The sequence below is a fragment of the Hydra vulgaris genome, chromosome 12, assembly GCF_038396675.1.
Source record: "Hydra vulgaris chromosome 12, alternate assembly HydraT2T_AEP".
Taxonomy (NCBI): Eukaryota; Metazoa; Cnidaria; class Hydrozoa; order Anthoathecata; family Hydridae; genus Hydra; species Hydra vulgaris.
The window spans coordinates 4,829,968-4,850,456 of record NC_088931.1 but is presented as its reverse complement, the minus strand read 5'-3'; the positions used below and the strand labels follow the sequence as shown (position 1 = coordinate 4,850,456).

At 27.7% G+C, this 20,489-nt stretch overlaps 1 protein-coding gene across 1 annotated transcript in view; it reads left to right on the top strand.

The window, feature by feature from the left end:
- Window positions 1-20,489, top strand: part of LOC100212063 (serine/threonine-protein kinase Nek4) — a 113,143-nt gene that overhangs the window by 48,372 nt on the left and 44,282 nt on the right. Inside the window, exons 5-7 of the mRNA XM_065811290.1 lie at window positions 2,450-2,527; window positions 17,948-18,175; window positions 18,348-18,505. Coding sequence (XP_065667362.1) covers window positions 2,450-2,527; window positions 17,948-18,175; window positions 18,348-18,505 — 464 coding nt within the window. The remainder of the gene's footprint in view (window positions 1-2,449; window positions 2,528-17,947; window positions 18,176-18,347; window positions 18,506-20,489) is intronic.

Below are 20,489 nucleotides of genomic sequence, written 5' to 3'. Positions count from 1 at the left end.
AGATGGTTCCATCTTTTTAAAGATTTCAACTGTTTAAAGCTTAATGAGTTTAATAATCAAAAAAGATGTTTTACGCAACATCATCAATAGGAGGCAACTTCTGCAATTTGATTCCATTAAAAAGCAAAAGTTTATGTTGTTGAATCAAGAAATATTACGACTTTAGAAGCAGAAAAAAGTTTTGAGTGAAATTTTATTATTGCCTTTCTATTTATTTAAAATATTTTTAAATGTTGTTTGTTCTTGTTCTTTGTTTGTTCTTTCGAGCTTTTGATCAGATTGATTTTGACAGTCTTCATGTTTAATATTTTTCTATTTATTTCAAAGACTAATTTGCTTACTTCAACTGTTTTTTTAAATTGTATTGTACAAAATGTTTGGTTATTTATTTTTATTATCTAACAAAAGATTGGTTTTCTATATAATACACAAATATAAAAAATCCTTGTTTATGATCTAATTTCTTTAGGGGAGGGGGAAAGGGGTAAAAGTAGAATGTCTGGGGGTTGATGTTGAACTTTTAATGCTAAGTTTTCGAGTATAAATGATAAAAATATCAGGGGAAAATAAGCAAAATTTTATTGAAAAAATCAGGGAAAATCAGGGAATTTTATTCTAGAAATATAGTGGCAACCCTGTGTAATGCATGCATATACTTTTATGTATAGTTTTTTTTATTATGTAATTACATTTATATGTTCATAAGAATGCATACGTTTAGATTATTTAAGAAAGTCGTTAACTTTGCATACGAAATGTCTGTGGGTCGAGTTCCACCATAATCTATTTTTTTAATTGTTTATCTTTTAAATAACCCTGGTCATATATTTGCTTTGTAACCATTTATCTTTTCTTTTTTGTATATACAAAAAATCTTTTTGTTGTATTTTTTAGAATAATACATATCTCCACATTCAGATTTCTTATACCATTTAAGCCTTTCAGTGTATTTTCTAAGTAAGACGCACAAATATATATGCATAGATTTTAAGCTTCAATTAGGCCATGCTATCTACACATTTTTCACATACCCTTAATTCTTTCATGTTATCTTTCTATTCCTTTGCGTTTTTTATCTGCAATCTTTTAGCGCCTTGTAATTTTGGATACCTGTTTTTTTTTAACATTTGGCTCTGTGCACTTAATTATACCCGCCATCTCCCTTTTGATCTACTATATTATTGGTGAACAATTGTTAATAATAGTTATTAATAATTGTTGTCAAAAATAAAAACAGTACATAAATTATTTAAATCATTAATTTTTTTTTATTTGAATTTATTTTAATTTCCTATTTTGTCAGTTTTGCTTTCTTTGTTTTTGAAACTTAACACTTAATATAATAAAACTTGCAAACAACTGTGATAAAGTTGTCTAAAATAAAATACTCATGCGTAGACATACAATACAAAAATCTGCACGCGTTTCCTGGGAAGGCTTGTGCCTTAAGTCAAGTTCTTTAACCAATTTAAAAAATGACTAAAGTATCAAAAACTATAAAGCTCAAAAATCCATCGCTATCACCAAGTTCTCTAAATCTATTATTCACTAACATTCATGGTCTTCAAAGTAACTTTTCTTCTGTTGAGTCTTATCTTTTGCAAAGTTTATCGGACCTGCTCTATGTGAGACTAATTTGAGTTCAGCTGTCTCATCTTGTGATCTTAGTGTTGATGGTTATCTTTCTTTAATTCATCAAGTCTCCAATAGTCACAAGCTTGGCCTGGGGATTTACATTCGTAAGAACTCACCCATTTGTTATGAAACTAGATTTGAATCCACAGACTATTCTTATATGTGTTTTTGTTTAGCACCACTTCACTCTATCACCTTTTTCTTTGTTCTATATTGCTCTCCTTCGTCTCAAGACTGCACTCTTTATGATGTTATTTCTGAACCAAGTCCTCTCTCTTTATCCATCAGCCAATATCGTTGTTGTTGGTGACTTTAATGCTCATCACACTTGCATAAAAAAGAAAGAAGTTGTTTAATTGCTGACAACATTAAATTTAAGAATGCTTTTAATGTTCAACAAATTTTTTGCATAGTTTTACAGGCTGATAATGCTTGTAACCATAACCACAATCCAACAAAAATTTCTAATTATAAATTATTATTTGTATTAAGAGAATTATTTGATGATTGTATTATTTGATTTTTATATAATATATATATATATATATATATATATATATATATATATATATATATATATATATATATATATATATATATATATATATATTTTATATATATATTTTATTATATATATATTATTATATATATATATATATATATATATATATATATATATATATAAATAATATATATATAATAAAATATATATATAAAAAAAAAAAAAAATATATATATATATATATATATATATATATATATATATATATATATATATATATATATATATATATATATATATATATAATTTTAGTACATGCACAATGAAAATATTCTTCATAGAGACTTAAAAACTCAAAATATATTTCTGTCTAAAACCAAGATCATAAAGGTGAGATCATTAATATTATTATTTATATTTATAAAAGGAGAGTTATAAAACCCACAAATATTTGGGGTAAAGGAGGATCTTAGATAATAACCTTTGTAACACGAGGCTACTATAAATTTGCACAAAATATAATTGCTTATAATTGTCATTCAAATTATATTATTGTTTCACAACTGATCAAATAAGTAAGGGTAGCAATATCATAACTTGAATTGAGTTCTCTTTTTCTGGTGGTTAAGATTTTTTGTTTTGAAATCATTGGAATAGACTCTCTTTTAGGTGAGCCCAAAATGTCTCAATGGGCCTTAATTGTGGTACATTTGGTGGATTATCATCCTTAGAAACATAGGTTGCATTAAACTTTTTGTAAGTTTCAATTGTTAGCTTTGCATAATGACAACTTGCACCATCAGGCCAAAATATATATTTTATATTTTTGTGATGCGAATTGATGAAGGGAACAAGTTTCTTTTTAATACATTCTTTGAAATATATTTTTGCATCAATGGAATTATTCTTAATTGCAAAGAAAGGCTTTGATTTACCAAATCTACTGATTGCAATCCATACTAAAACTTTCTCTTAAAACTTTGATTTAAACTTATATTTAATATTATTTTCAGTTTTGTCTTTATCTTGACTGTAAAAGCCATTTCAGCCAAAACACATCATTTCATGGTGTGTTTTGGCTGCTTAATGTAAATTAGGACTCGTCATCCATGATAATTTCAAACTCGTTTGACAGTTAAAAAAAGTTTTTGAAAGTTTTAACAGTCACTGTTTTTGTTAAATTATTTGAATTTCAGAGCTTTCTGGTGCTTTCTTTCTTTTGAAATACTTAAGTCCATGCATGTTAAAAACTTCATAAACATAACTTTTATGAACTCCATATTTTAATGGAAGTTTTCTCTGGGAAATTCCAACTTTTTTTTCAACCTTGTTAATGAGTGAAGTAATTTTTCTTATGTCCATTTTGTATGGTTTTCGCCCGCTTCCCAACCTTCTTTTAAGGTCAATATTGTCGTCAACTTATTTAATAATATTATAAATTGTTTGCCTTGCAACTTTCATTTGCATAAAATGATGCACTATAAATGTTTTCCCTTTGTCTATGTTATCTAAATAGAAGTTTCCAATAAGCTCTCGTTTGTCGTTTTTTTTAATTCCATCCATTTTATTTATATAATTTTAATTGCGAAATCAGTATCAGATTATGAAATAAGAATGTCTAATGAATATATTTAACTTTGAACTGCAGAAATATTCAAGTTTGTTTGCGAGTTTCGAACGTTAAAATTTTGTGCAAATTTTTAGTAGCCTCGTGTTAGTGGTATCATGATAAGTTTATCTGCAAAACAGGTTAATGTAACGCCCAGTTGTAAAAAAATTCCATTCTTTCATAATATGAAATATGAAAATGGCATTACGGAAACCTGTTTAAACCAGACTAGAATGGAGTTTAGGCTTTATATATATATATATATGTATATATATATATATATACATACATACATACATACATACATACATACATACATACATACATACATACATATATAACCCTCAGAGAATTAGGAAAAATGAGGTTGGAAATAACTTGCCGAGCCTAATCTTTTAAAGGTCGGCATCATGTTGGCAAAAAAAATTTGATACAAAGGTCTTACCATAAATCATAGAGATGAGGTCGGCAATATTTTACCGACCTCAAACACTATTGTCAGCATTGCTGAATGCTGACCCTAATTCTGAGCGTTATATATATATATATATATATATATATATATATATATATATATATATATATATATATATATATATATATATATATATATATATATATATATTATATATATATATATATATATATATATATATATATATATATATATATATATATATATATATATATATATATATATATATACATATATATATACATATATATATATATATATATATATATATATATATATATATATATATATATATATATATATATATATATATATATATACATTTATTTACATTTATAAAATGGAAAATTAACTCTGTGTTCCTTTAAAACCAGTAAAATATCTTGTAACTTTTCTTCTTTAATTGTTGAATCGATTAAGTCTTTTACCAATTTAATAGCTTTTTTACAACAGTCATTGACACAGATTAATCTTTTTATAAACCTTTGCATATTTTTATAATCAGAATCATGAGTCCACAAATCAGATGGACTTTCTAACCACTTTGATAAGTAAGGAACTATTTTAAATATTAACCAAGAGATTTGACCAACATAATCATTAAGTTTTGAATTTTCATTTATTTCTACAGGCTTAAACTTTTTAAGTTTAAAGATTTCAGGTAAATTTATTTTTAACAACTGCTGACCAACTTTTTCTTTAACTGTATTGTCAAGACTTTCAAATAACAAAAGACAACTGTTTCTTCAGAAAGATAATAACTGTGTCTAAGAATGCTTGAAATAAAAACTTGAGGAACATCAGTATCAAAATCTTTCATTTTTATCATCTCTTTATTCATACACAAATCATTAAGAGCAGTAGAAGCAATTTGACTTAATTGAAGAAAGTTTTTTGCATGAACTGAAGCTACATATATCACAGCCTTTGAAAATACTGTTTCTTCCTCTTGGGTTAAAAACTGATTGGTTGAGTTTATGATTGGTTGAGCAAGCTTCATTGCCAAAATGTATAAAGCATCTGCCATAAATCTAGCTTCATGTTCAGCAGCTGATTTGCGTATAGGAACTGCCACCCTTCCTTCCAGAAAAACAATGACTTATTGACACAGATGTTTATAATCATTTATGGGGAAAGTATGAAGTTCCAAAGCATTTTTGCAAAAAGATAAACTTTTTTTAGCCATATCTTCTAATGGAGTTCTACTAACTTTGCACCACAAAAACTTTGATAACTGATTCATATTTTTTTGAACATTTTCATAATGCATTGGCCAAGCAGCTTTAAATCTTGTGTAAATAGATTTTGATGGATCTTTGCTTTCTGTTTTAGTGAGTGCATTTATTGCATGTAAAATATGTTGTTCTTGAGAATGTTTTCTACAAAGAAGTTTTAACAGATGTCGATTTAAAAGTTCTTCTAAAATACTTATACAACCCTTATTACATGCTGTTGTGTCAGCACAAATTCCAATTATAAAGCTTTCAATTCCAAACTTTTTTATCAAATTAAAACATGCCAATGCTTGATCATATCCTTTTTCCTGATTGACATTCAACTATGCCTAGCAGCTCATCCTTTTGTTTTCCATTTGTATATAAATCCCAGTTTGTAACAACAATAGCTAGATGTTCGTTTACTTCAGAAATATGGTCTTCATTTAAAACCATAACTTTTTTTTGTGTCAATGTGCAAAATTAAATAACTACTTTACTTTTTTTTTTTTTTTTCCCTTCACTTATTCTGATTCACTTACATATAAATCTTTTCTTATTTTTTCTACTTTTGTTTTTGAAAGTTTTGCTTCATTAGGATTGATATTTCCACATCTTAAAAATAATGCTAAAAATTTTTAAGATGTGGAAATAAATACTGTCACTGTCATTTTATTTCATTTTATTTTAGTTGATTGTTTTTCAAATTCGTTATAGTTGTTATATTAAAATTCTTCATTATCAAAGTTTTCTAACAAAAATATGTCTTGATTTTCATTAATACAATTGCAATTTGATAAAAATTGTTTTAACTTTGAGTCTTTTGCGGCAGACTCCTCCTTTTGCTCAAGCTCCTTGGCTTTCCTTTTGCGAAACTCTCTGTTGGAATAAACTTTTTGATATTACCTGTCTATTTTGTCAATTATCATTGTTCTTTTGCATCTTTTGATCGAATTCTATCTTTTTCAATTATTTCATAAAGTTTTGGGTGCCCTATGTCAAACAATTCTTTTTCTAATGGCAAAAAATTATTTTCATGCAGCTTTTGTGTTTCCATTTTTTTTGAACAATATGATACCAGTTTCTTGTGATGATATATTGATTTGGAAATATTTTTATCTAAAATGATTTAATAAATTTTCATTTGTCATTTAGCTTAAATTTTTATATCAATAATTATCAATAATTATGTAATAAACTATGAACATTATTTAAATCGTTAGTTACCTAATACTTCTGCAACTAATGTGTAGTATACCAGCCATAAGCCACGGTTTTCTAAGAGCAGAAACAACACATTTGGGCTGACATTTTATCATTACAAAGCAGCTCGTGATTTATATTAAGAAGGCAGGAAATAATTTTGGTGTTTTTTTGTTTTTTTTTCTTTTATTTTGAAATTCAATTAATCTGCAGCAGTGATAAAAATATCTTAAAATGTTGCTTTTTGTAGGCACAGTTCTGCAATCAATTTCGTAGGTTTGTCCTAATAAAAATATTTCAGTATTTGAACGTGTTGATATTGCCATTTTAAATTTAAAATGTTACAAGCGCAGCGCAATTTCATAAAAATTTTTATTGCCCGCAGTGGTTATAACTCCGCATAGGTCCAGCAGTGCAAATAAAAAAAAAAAAACCTAAAAATGTACTAAATATAAAATATTCAAACCCCTAGGGAGGTCAAGAAATTTAAAATATTTCAAAAATTATTTCAGGAAAGGTCTTGTATGACAACATAGAATGGGAAAATAAGTTTGTTAAGTTGTAGTTTTTCCAACCCCTAAAAACAGACCTGCCTACTGTATATAAACAACTTATATACTGACGTATATTTTGAGAAATATAGTTTGCAAAAATAGTGACGTTACATTTTTTCTTTTGTTGTTTGTGAGAACGCTTCTAAAAGTTTCAATACAAAGTTATATAACAAATATATTTGTTAAACGTAATGTTTATTGAAACTTTTTTTATTTTTATTTTATAGTTCTGTTTAGCTTTAACTTTTTTAATATATAGACTTTAATATAAGCTTAACCAATTTGAAGATATCAGTGAAAACATTTAGTTTGTCAACTTATATTTGATATTCCAACGTTTTGATGTTTTTGAATTTTAAATATATTAATAATTAGAATGTGATCGAACCTGTTCGATATTGAAGCTAGAAGTGAAGTTTTAGAACCTTTTTACGCTAGATGTTTATTTATAAGATATTTATAAATATTACGCTAGATATTTATAAATATTGCAAAATGTTAAAAAATTAAATATGCTAGATTTTCTTTGAACTGTTACAAGTTTTAATTTTTTATTTCATGAACTTTTATGCAATTCAAAGTAAAAGTTTTAGTTAAGCGAAGTTTTTTGTCAATTGGACCCTAAAAAACTGTACAAGTTGGGGAATGGTTTGACTTAACCAGGGTACGATTAAGCAGATAATATGATAAAGTTCAACTGGAGTTAAAAAAAACTTGCTAAGTTTAATAAGGGTGTCCCGGATAACAATTTTTTATTATCCGACCGGATATCGAATACTCTGATATTGAAAAATTATCTGGCTGGATATCCGACTGGGTAATGTAATTCAAATCCTAAAATATATAGTTTTTTATGACAAAATATTACTGTGATAAACCTTCAAAATGGTGAGATTTGTTTGGAAGCTTTTCAAAATTAATGATCTCTGTCATTTCACAGCAATATGCATTTCATGTGGAAAGCAGATAAGCAGGGGATGTAATAAATCTGTTCAGAAGTCATTTTGCACAACTCCACTGCATAATCACACAAAAAAATTTCATTGGAAGTTGTATGAAGAGGAAAAAAAAATTGTTGTTGAATCTTCTTCAGCTGCACAAGTAAGTTCAAAATGTATTGAATTCTGATCAATTCTCCTTTTTAAAAGCTGCTCAAGGAAATAATGTTTTTTTTAATTACTCGATTATAGAAAAAAATAATGACATTTTAAATTATTGGAAACATGAAGAAAGTTTCCACTGCTAAAAGAGTTAGCACTTAAGTTACTAGCGCCACCTGCACCCTGCTGTATTTTCGCAAGATCATTTTCATTATTTATGAGAAAAAGCGATCAAGGCTAGAAATGATCCTAGAACTTTGGGTTACGCTACTTAAAACATATCTCCAAGATGTTTTAAGTAGACTCTAAGTAGTTTTAAGTAGACTCTAAGTAGTTTTAAGTAGAAATTTCTATGTAGTAAACTCTTCTATTTCTATGCTTTTTATTTTATAATATGGACTCAATCTATTTATTAAATAAACTGTTTATACTATACATTTCAATTTTGAATATAAGTTTTTTTTGATGAACTCTGTCAAGTGCTCTGTCAAGAAAAATCAAAAAAGAAAGAATATCAATAAGGTATTCTTGGTCAAAGTTAAAATTGCTAAAAGTTGAAATGGTATTCAAGTAAATTTGTTATGCAAAATTTACCTGGTAAAAAACCATGATTCTTATTTATCAAATTATTATCAAAAAAATGCAAAATAATTTTTTTTTTTAATATTCCTTTCTAAAACTTGTGTATATCAGACAAAGGAGAAACAGTGAAAATATTGTGAATTTAAAAAAAAAATCGAAAAATTTAAACTGTTTGAATCTTTCGATTTTTTTGGTACCTCTCCTGATACAAGGGATAGCTTTTTTGAATTGAGATTTTTTAGCTATTTCAACAAAATTTCAAGTCTTAGTTTTAATAAGCTTATATTTTGTAAGAAATTTGTGTTTATTTTTGCCTGATTCTTCCATTAGTGATTATTTCTGCCTGATGCAACAACTTAAACCATATATATTTTTTTTGCATTAATTGCTTATATATTTGGTTATATAATTTTTTTATATCATTATTTTTTTTCATTACATCATTTGTTTATATCAGAAGTAATAGTTTAATACTTTATGTCAGAAGTTTTATCTGAATTAATGAATGCATTCTTCAAATTTTCATGTGAGTGTAATTTTTTTGTTGCAGAAAGTGCTAAATAAAGTTTAAATTAACATTTTGAAAATATAGGTATTAAACATATTATTGCAAATTTAATTTAATATAAAGATTATCTAGCATATTTATGTAACAAATTGTTACCCTATTTTTGTGACATAAATTTATATATTGTTTTCAGAAACAGAAGAAAAAATCAAAGGATAATAAATAAAAAGATTGCTACCCCATGTCAGCAAATCCTCAGTCGATGTAGCAGCACTCCCTTGCGACAGCAGGCTATAAGATAGTTGATGTAAGTACTGAAGCCCCAACAGCAGGCTATTTCAGTGTGTGACATCAGAGTGCTTATTTAAACACGCATTCATAGTTTTATATATATATATATATATTTGTATATATATATATATATATATATATATATATATATATATATATATATATATATATATATATATATATATATATGTATATGTATATGTATATGTATATAAATATGCATATATTTATATATATATGTTTATACATAATCTGATTTGTCTAACTACCATCCCATTAGTCTTCTTCTTACCATAAGCAAGGTTTTTAAATCTTTAATTAACAAACACTTAATCTCTCATCTTGAATCTAATAACTTACTTTCTGATCATCAATATGGATTTCCATCTTCTTGTTCTAAAGTCAATTTGCTAACAGTAATATCCGATACGTTTTATCATGCATTAGATACAGGGGGAGAGATTAAGGCCATCGCTCTTGACATTTCAAAAGCTTTTGAAAAAGTTTGGCATGTTGGTCTTCTTCATAAGCTTTCCTCTTACAGTGTATCTGGTAACATCTTTAAGATAATTGAATCCTTCTTTTCCAATCGTAGTATAAAAGTTGTCCTCAATGGACAGCATTCTTCTTTTTATTCTGTAACTTCAGGGGTTCCTCAAGGTTCAATCCTTGGCCCTATACTCTTTTTAATTTACATTAACAATCTTCCAGATATTCTCACATTTTAGGTGGCATTGTTCGCTGATGATACAACAATTAATTCTTGTCATAATAAGAAGCCAACACTTTCTGATTGCTTGGAGGGGGCATTTGAGCTTGAAAAGGATCTCACTTCTGCTACAGCATGGGGATCACAGTGGCTGGTGAATTTTAATTCAAATAAAACTCAATTCTTTTCAGCCAATTGTTATCACAATAATTTAGATCTTCCCATATTTATGAATGGTAATGTACTCGATGAATCATCTACCATTAATCTTCTAGGATTAACTCTTACTTCCGATCTTTCTTAAAAACCATATATTAAATCTGTTGCAAAATTAGCATCTGCTAAGGTTGCATCTCTTTATCGAGCTCGCCACTTTCTTACTTCGGATTCTATTCTCTATCTCTGTAAATCTCAAATCTGGCCTTGTATGGAATACTGTTACCATATATGGGGCGGATCTTCTAATGATGCCTTTTCTTTTTTAGACAAGATGCAAAAACACATTGTAAACATAGTTGGACCTGCTCTTGCAGCCAACCTCCAACCATTATAACATCATCGTAATGTTGCTTCTCTTTCTCTTTTCTACAAATACTATAATGGGCACTGCTCTGAAGAGCTAGCATCTCTTGTGCCATCTACTATAGTTCATTCTCGTGTTACTTGTCATTCTTTTTCTGTGACTGTTCCTAAGTGCTCCAAAAACTCTTTTTTGTCTAGCTTTTTTCCTCGAACATCGGTTCTTTAAAATTCGCTAACTTTATCTTGTTTTCCTGATTGGAAAGTACTGAAAGAGAAAAGATGAAAAGTGTAGAGCAAGATAAAGATTGACGGACGACTCAAAGGATTGCAAATTATATGAATCAGGAAAGCAAGGTAAAGGAAGCGAATTTCAAAGAGCTGATGTTCGAGGAAAAAAACTAGACAAATAATCATTTTTGGAGCACTTAGAAACAGTCACAGAAAAAGGATGAGACAATTAAATGATGAATAACACGAGAATGAATTTTAGTAGATGGCACATGAGACGCTAGCTCTTTAGAGCAGTGCCATTAAAGTATTTGTAAAAAAGAGAAAGAGAAGCAACATTACAACAACGTGATAATGGTTGGAGGTTGGCTGCAAGAGCACGTCCAACTATGTTTACAATGCATTTTTGCACCTTGTCTAAAAGAGAAAGGGCATCAATGGAAGATCCGCCCCAGATATGGCAACAGTATTCCATATAAGGTCGGATTTGAGGTTTATAGAGATAGAGAATAGAATCCAAAGTAAGAAAGTGTGGAGCTCGATAAAGAGATGCAAACTTAGCAGATGCTAATTTTGCGACTGATTTGATATATGGTTTCCAAGAAAGATTGGAAGTAAGAGTTAATCCTAGAAGATGAAGAGTAGATGACTCATCAAGTACATCACCGCTCATAAATATAAGAAGAACTAAATTATTGCAATAACGACTTGCTGAAAAAAATTGGGTTTTATTTGTATTAAAGTTCACCAGCCACTGTGATCCCCATGCTGTAGCAGAAGTGAGATCCTTTTCAAGCTCAAATGCCCCCTCCAAGAAATCAGAGAGTGTTGGTTTCTTATCACGACAAGAATAAATGGTAGTATCATCAGCAAACAATGCTACCTTAGATGTGAGAATATCTAAAAGGTCGTTGATGTAAATTTAAAAAAGTATAGGACCAAGGATTGAGCCTTAAGGAACCCTTGAAGTTACAGAATAAGAAGAGTGCTATCCATCAATGACAACTTTTATTCTACGATTGGAAAGGAAGGATTCAATAATTTTAAAATGTTGCCAGATACACCATAAGAAGAAAGTTTATGGAGAAGACCAGCATGCCAAACTTTATCAAAAGCTTTTGAAGTGTCAAGAGCGATTGCCTTAATTTCTCCACCTCTATCTAATGCACGATAAAACCTATCGGTTGTTTCTGTTAGCAAATCAGCTGTAGAACGAGAAGATCGAAATCCATATTGATGGTCTGAAATTAAATTATTAGATTCAAGATGAGATATTAAGTGTTTGTTAATTAAAGGTTCAAAAACCTTGCTTATGATAGGAAGAAGACTAATGGGACGGTAGTTAGATGAATCAGATCGCTCTCCAGAATTTTTGAAGATAGGGATAACAGATGCCGCTTTCCAGCAGTCTGGAAAACAAGACTCTGATAAGCACATAATGAATAGTTTTGAGAGTATAGGCGACAGCTCCAGAGAACACTTCTGCAAGACAATAACAGGTATGTTGTCCGGGCCACAAGCTGTAGAAGAGTCATGGCAGGAAATCACTTTAGATACAGAAGCTGGAGTGATACGAATGTCAAGCAATGGATCAACTTGTTTGTTGGCAATATCAGGTAGAATGCAACAAGTGAAATCAAGAGATGATATTGATGAAAAGTTTTTAGCAAACAATTCAGCTTTGTCTTTAGGTGAGGTGACAAAGTCTGAACCATACAAGAGCGGTGGAATTAAAGATTTTCCCTTATTATTAATACTACTAAAGTATCTCCGAAGTCACAAGAGCCTAATTTTTGAGATGATATATGAGATTTCATGACCTGAGAATAGTGGGCTTTGGCGTTAGACAAAACCTTTTTACAATGGTTTCTAGAAGTAATAAACAGATGTCTGTTTTCTGGAGAATTGTTTTGCTGATAAATATGGAAGTAACAGTTTCGATTGGCAATCGCAGTAGCGCAGTTTGAGGAAAACCATGGAGGAGAGTGAAGCTTGACCTGGAATTGTTGATAATGAATGAGATATTAGTTTTAGAGAGATCAAACTGTGATCAAAAGCACCTAATAGTAAATGTGGAGAAACTGAGCACTGACTAGGATTAGAGACAAGACATAAGTCAAGTAGAGAAGGTAAATGATTCTTGTGTGTGTACCTCGAGTAGAGAAGGTAAATGATTCAGGTTGTACTTGTGTGTGTACCTCTGTACTTGTATACTATATATATATATATATATATATATATATATATATATATATATATATATATATATATATATATATATATATATATATATATATATATATATATATTTATACATATATATAGTATATATATCTTTAAGCTATTAAAAATGAACCAAAAATGGAAATAGTATATATATCTTTAAGCTATTAAAAATGAACCAAATATGGAAACTTTCCAGAAATGTGGAATACTGTTATATAATTATTTTGCAAAATTACGGTATTGAAGTCTCAAACTTTTTTCAAAAATTAAATCTGCGTATCGGCTATATTTATTTATACTTTATTACTTTACTTAAGTTAAATGGTTAATGCTCCCAACATTATAAAATAATTCCCAATTTATAAAATAATTCTTTCAGAAAAGTAAAAATGTTAATTTTGAAAATTGTTTTACAAGCCCATTAAAAAATATTTAACAATTTTGAAATTAAAAACTTTCTATTTTTTACTTGCCAGAAATGCATTTTATTAATATTTTTAACGACTTTTGCTTCTTCAATTTGATCAGCTAGTCTGTAGTGTTTAAGACAATAACTTTGTGATATTTTTCGCTGCTCCAAACAAATCATTTCAACAATCCTCCTACACCATCAACTGCTCCTTTACTGTGAGAGGTAGCAAAAAAATTCCATTCTATTGATTGAAAATGATATTTCACAGAGCAATGTTGTATGATTTTGGCCATGTAACGAATTTTGAACTGAGTGCAAGGATTATAGCTCCATAATATAGCTTTTTTTATACAATCAATTCTATAGAGGTCAAATATTTCACTTAAGTAGTAGTGGAGCGCTTGGTTTTATCACTATCATCGGATTTTATTACAACTGATTTTGGTTCTAATTGGTAACAATAGGTAACAATTGTAAACAGAGTAATAGTAGACTGGGACCAATAAGCAGCTTGAACAGCATCCTGATAACCACATGTATAGTTTTATAAATAATCAAAGTGTATCAAAATTTGGTCTGGTTTGAGATTTTTCTTTTGACTACAGTATTGTTCAGACGGTGCTTTTTAGTTAGTTGATGCTCAGTAAACTCTGGTAAATAGTCACAGAAATGTTTATAGACATCTGTTATGTTTATTTTTTGTTCACTGAGTACGCAAGAATTATTATCTTTTATCCACCAACTATAAGTGAGGGATGTATCCATGTCTCCGTTTTCAGGTAAAACAAATTTAAATAGTTTACAATCACTACACAAAGAACATTTCATTATCCTACATTGGGATGTAGGTGGCTTGCACAATACATATTTTTCTAACCATTTATTGCAATTCAATGGAAAATGTATTTTACTTGCCAAAGCAGCACGCAAGTAAGTAAAATTACTGTGATAAACACAACCACATGATTAAAGTGGTGTGTCTTTGCATGTAAGAATGTATCTAGGCCTTAGTTCACAAAATTTAGTTAATTTAACATTTTTGCTGGCATTCTCTTCGCTATACAATTGATGCAGCTCTTTTAAATTCATAACTAAATAGCGTCTTTGAACCTTTTCTCTGTCAGTTTTAATCTTTTTTTCCATGAGACTAATGATATATCTTCTCTTTCATAAAATATTTTTACTTTTTCAATTTCTTCTGGTGTGATAAGTCATATTCAATACCTAACTGCTCTACAACAGTTCGTCTTTTATTTGGAGACTTTAGAAAAGCCTGTTTTGTCCTTAAAATTTTATTTAATATAAATTTAATATAAAAAAAAACCAAATTATGCAAAAACAATAACATTAAAAAATATAATTAAATACTTGTTTAATGCTTTTGTCATTGACGATTTGTATTTATAAGAATCATCAGGTGTAACATTCAAAATGATGTTAGCAGTGAGTTTTTTGTCATCCTTAACCTTTGGTTGCGAACTTTTGCTTGATTTTTTTTCTTGTTTTCTTTTCTTGGTGCTAATAACTGTCTTCTTTGATAACTTTCTCTTTCTTTCAACAACGCTTTTCTGTTTCTTACTCTATAAGTTTATGCTCTCAGAATTAGGGTCAGCATTTGGCAATGCCAACCAAATTGCAACTAATTTTAAATATATAATTACAAAATGTAGCTGATATTTAAATAGTTTAAACAAAATATTTTATATATTTAAAAAGAAAATCTTTTCAGTTTTTTTTTTATTATCTTATTAGTTATAAAATAATTAGTGTATCTTTCAGCATCTGATTTAGGCATATAAAAAATGGTATTAAATATAACAGCTTCCCTTTACGTGATTTACGTGCTGTTATGATTTTTTTTAAAAAGCGAGAATTTTATAAATAGAAAAACCGCGAAATCGAATGAACAAAAATGTTGCAATGCAAACTATAAAACACATTTTAACTAAAAAAAGTTTTCTTTGTGTTAAAAGTTTTTATTTCTTAGCAAATATTAATTTCTTTACATAATTTATATTTGAAATAAGTGATTTATATTTTAAAAAAATATTAAGAAATACTTTAACAAGCTTAGCTATATAATGAGTAAACAAACTGACAATTAAACGAAATGATTTTTAACTTGGTTTCAATAATAAAATTGTTTGCTCTTAAACTTTTTGTTCATAAGTCAAGAAACCGTAATGGAAAAACAAACATAGCGTGATAGTCCTAACGTACTTTGTTAGATCTTAATACTATTATCTGAAGCTCTCTTTTAAAAAAAAAAATTGAAACAATGATAAAACTTATACAGTGTCTTCACTTTTACTATATTTTTAGTTTTAATAAATCTGACACAAAGCCTAGAAAAAACTTCATGACTTTTTTTTGTGATGGTTGTAGTGCATTAATTTGATAAATATATTCTTTTTCTATACATAGTTGGAGTGCATTTTTATAAATAATATTCTACATAATGTTTAATTTCGTTTTTAAGCTAAACTTAAAAGTAATAGTTACTTAAAAACATAGCACAGTAACCTTTTTCAACGCTTCACAACAGGACTATACGAAAACATCAAAGCGTTTATATAACCCTTACAACTTTAAAACAATGCTATGGTATCATAGAACTATTTTTTTAATAATTTTTTTGCTTAAAAGTACTTTTAAATAGTTAAAAAAGAATTTATTGAGGTTAGTATGTGTCATTCTAACTTTTTTTTTCCCTCTCTCGCGGAATTGCCCATATATATGTATGTGTATATATATATATATATATATATATATATATATATATATATATATATATATATATATATATATATATATATATATATATTTGTGTGTGTACTTCTATACCTCTGTACTTGTGTGTGTACCACTGTACTTGTGTGTCTACCTCTCCTTTAGGGCTCTTGGTTTAGTAGAGGTATGAGAAGGTTTTTTGATAAAAATATACATCTAGCTACTTTTTTTGTAGAAGGTATCCTAGTCAAAGGCTTTAAGGGTATGCAGAAAAGTTTTGTTGACTAGGTTGACATCTCGCATCCTTCTTCATTTATTTGGCTGACATAGATGTAGACCTGAGTGACCTAGAGTGTTATATTGTTTCCTGCATAGGTTGATGAATGCTGGATTTTCTTGGCACTACTCAGGGATTTTGCTTGTGCCTCTTGGATAGTTGCTATGTAATTTTTTTTTATATCTCCTAATGAGGATAAATCTCTAAAACTCAGTTAAATGTTTTTATAGCTAAATAGTAGTAAGATTTTCTGTGATGGCTGATTTCATTAACACCTGTGAACTATCAGATTATTAACTGTGCTATATTAGGCATGAATAATGTCCCTGTTAGTGCTTTAGGTGGGCATTGTTGAGGTTGAACTCTTTGTTATAACTTTGGGTAAATATATACTGACAAATATGCATAGCTTATTGTTTAAGGTGCCATTCTTGTTCCATGATTGAGTTAGGGTCTCTAATAACTTAAAACATGACTCAAGTACCAATGAATGTTAAATATAAAAAACCATCACCACCACCTAATTATTTTGATCTATTTTTTACAAATGGTCTTTGAGGCAAGACCAGACTTACTTGCTCTTTGTGTATAAATGAATGGCAACACTCTTACTAAGTCCTCTGCTTTACATCTTTTTGAATTAACTTTCACAAATGACCTTATGGAATTAATATGTTCATTGCAAAGTTAATATTTGCTAAGGTTGCCTCTCTTTATTGTGCTTGACAAGTTTTTGCTCTTGATTTAGTTCTCTACCTCTATTAATCTCTTTTTGTCCTTGTCCTTTTGTCCTTTTTTGTATACTTTTCATATTTCGGCTGGTTTTTCTAATGACGACATTTACATTAATAATGACTTCATTCACAATACATTTTAAAATTTGTCTAGAATACAAAGGATTATATTTTAGACAGGTTTGAAAAATGCTATAACTGCTTCTATACTTTTCAATTACATTTAAATAAAATAAAATTTTGTACCAGTATTTGTTGTTTTTTTATTTTTCTTAATTATTAAGTGAGTATTCTTTATTATTTAGCAAGCGTCACATTTGTAGTATTTATTTGCATATATAAATTTGAAATAAACTTTAGAATTTAAAAGTTTATTTATTATTGTATTTAAATATATATAAATCATTTTACCATTATGTTTTTGTTTTTTTTGCAGTTAGGAGATTTAGGAATTGCTCGTGTTTTGGAAAATAATTTTGACATGGCAACTACTATGATTGGGACTCCTTACTATATGTCCCCTGAACTTTTCTCCAATAAACCATATAACACCAAGTCAGATATTTGGGCTCTTGGATGTTGTGTTTATGAGATGATTACACTTAAGCATGCGTTCAATGCAAGTGATATGAACTCTTTGGTGTACAAAATACTTAAAGGCAAGGTGTGGCATATTTATATTTTTGTTGTTGTGCTCAATCTTTAATGTATTTTATCTTATAGATTGTATCTTCAAATTATAAATAATAATACGAATAATAAAAAGTTCTAGTGTTGTTGCTTGATGTTTTTGTTTTTATTTTTTTTTATTTTAAAGTTTTTATTTAATATTATAGTTACCATCAATGCCTCAGCATTATTCACAAGATTTACAAGAAATTATCAAAACAATGCTTATGCATAATCCTACATCTAGGCCAAGTGCTGCACGTTTATTACGCTATCCGTATATAAAATCACACATTGTGTTATTTCTAGAAGGAGCTAAAAATAGGTAACACCAATTTTAACATTTCAATTATATTTTTGTGCAGTTTCTTAATAATTTTTTATTAATTATTATTGTTTTATAATAATAATATAATAAGTTTTGAAAACTGTCAGTAGCCCAGCATGGTGACCAGACAGTTATTTATTAAAACAAAGTGTTTATTAATAAAGCCATATTTTGAACTATGAAGATTTTATTCCTTGTTAATATTTTAAAAAACCTTTAAAAACCATTTTGAATGATTATACATTACATTGCATTATAAAATAAACTAAACATAACAAAAAAAGAACATAAAAAAAGTAGCCCACTTGTATTAAATTAGTCACACTAATTAAAATGTTTTTTAAAATTTTAATGGTAGTAAAAAAAATTTTGAACCAGTTTAAACTAATTTGAGATCAAGTCAGAATAATAAAATATTTTTTCACTTTTTTTATTTAATAATTTATTTTTAATTAAGTGTTTCTTATTAGTCATATTTTAGTAGTCCGGTATTTTATTTTTTTTAGTCCGGTATTTAAATTTTTTTTTTCCTTCAGAAAAACTGATTAAAATGAAATTAAAATACAGGACTACTGATAATCATTGCAGACAATTCAAGTAAGGCATAAACAATATTTCTACATATGTGTGTGTGTTTTGGTGGGTGGGTAGGTGGGCGATTATGCAAGAAAGAGGGAAAAAAAAGCAGAAAAATTATGAAAACACATACTAAACTCCATAACTCATTTTGAACTATTTAAAAATACTTTTAAGAAAAAAATATTTAAAAAATAGCATAGCATAGCATGATTTTAAAGTTTTAAGGGTTGGGTTGACATTTATATACAGTTCTGTTCATATTATAAAACCATAATTAAAATCTTTGATAATGTTATAGTGTATTTTTTTGATATAATTTACATGGTTTTATATAATGATTTATACTTTTTTTCTTGCATAATTGATTGCGGCATTTTATTTGTTGTTTTTTTTAGTGTTGAATTTTTTGTTACCATTGACAGGACAAAAAAATATAAAATACTTGTAAAACTTTAAGCAAAACTATGAAATTCAACATATAATAATATCAACATGTGCTAAATACACACACCAAATGATTTTTTTTTTTACCATGCTGTTCGCTGCATCAAGTCTGACAAAGTTGTTTTGTTCAGAAGTGGTAAAAAGTAAATTTTATGACCACCATGCTACATGTGCAAACGTTTGTTAAAAAAAAGACAAAAAAATGAATGTCCACTTTTCTTTACTTTTACTTATGCAAATGATGACGTTCGCTTAAAAATTTTAAAAACGAACGCATTACTTTTTTTCCAAACAATTATACGATTGATAGTTTTTTATTTATTATAAAAAACACATTTATAATAATACAATTAGTTACTAAAATTTAAAGCGCTTTCTCAACGACTTTAAAAGAAATCATATTAAAATATAAATATTTTCTTTAATAGCGTTACTTTAATAACTAAGTACGGAACTGAAGAAAGTAATATGTTTGAGCATGGTTTTTACATGCGTTTACAAAAGCATTAAAAATTTTTAGTCAAAATGAACCCTAACCCTTGCCCTAACCAGGGTTAGCCCTGACTTTAAAAGAAACCATGCTAAAGCATTGATTTTTTCAAAAGCTTTTTTTAAATTTTCTTATTATCGTAATGTTTGTTTGCATACTAAAAGTACTTTTAAAAGTTTTAAAAAGATTTTTTAAGTTTTGCTGAAATATATAATTTAATATAATATAATATATTCTATATTATAGCTCTATATTATAGTTCTATATTATAGTTCTATATTATAGTTCTATATTATAGTTCTATATTATAGTTCTATATTATAGTTCTATATTATAGTTCTATATTATAGTTCTATATTATAGAGAATTTATTATATTATGTTTATTATAGTTTCCATTTTTTATTGTGCGTTTAACAACACCAATAATATGATCTTTTTATTATTAAATACTTAATAGTATAAATTT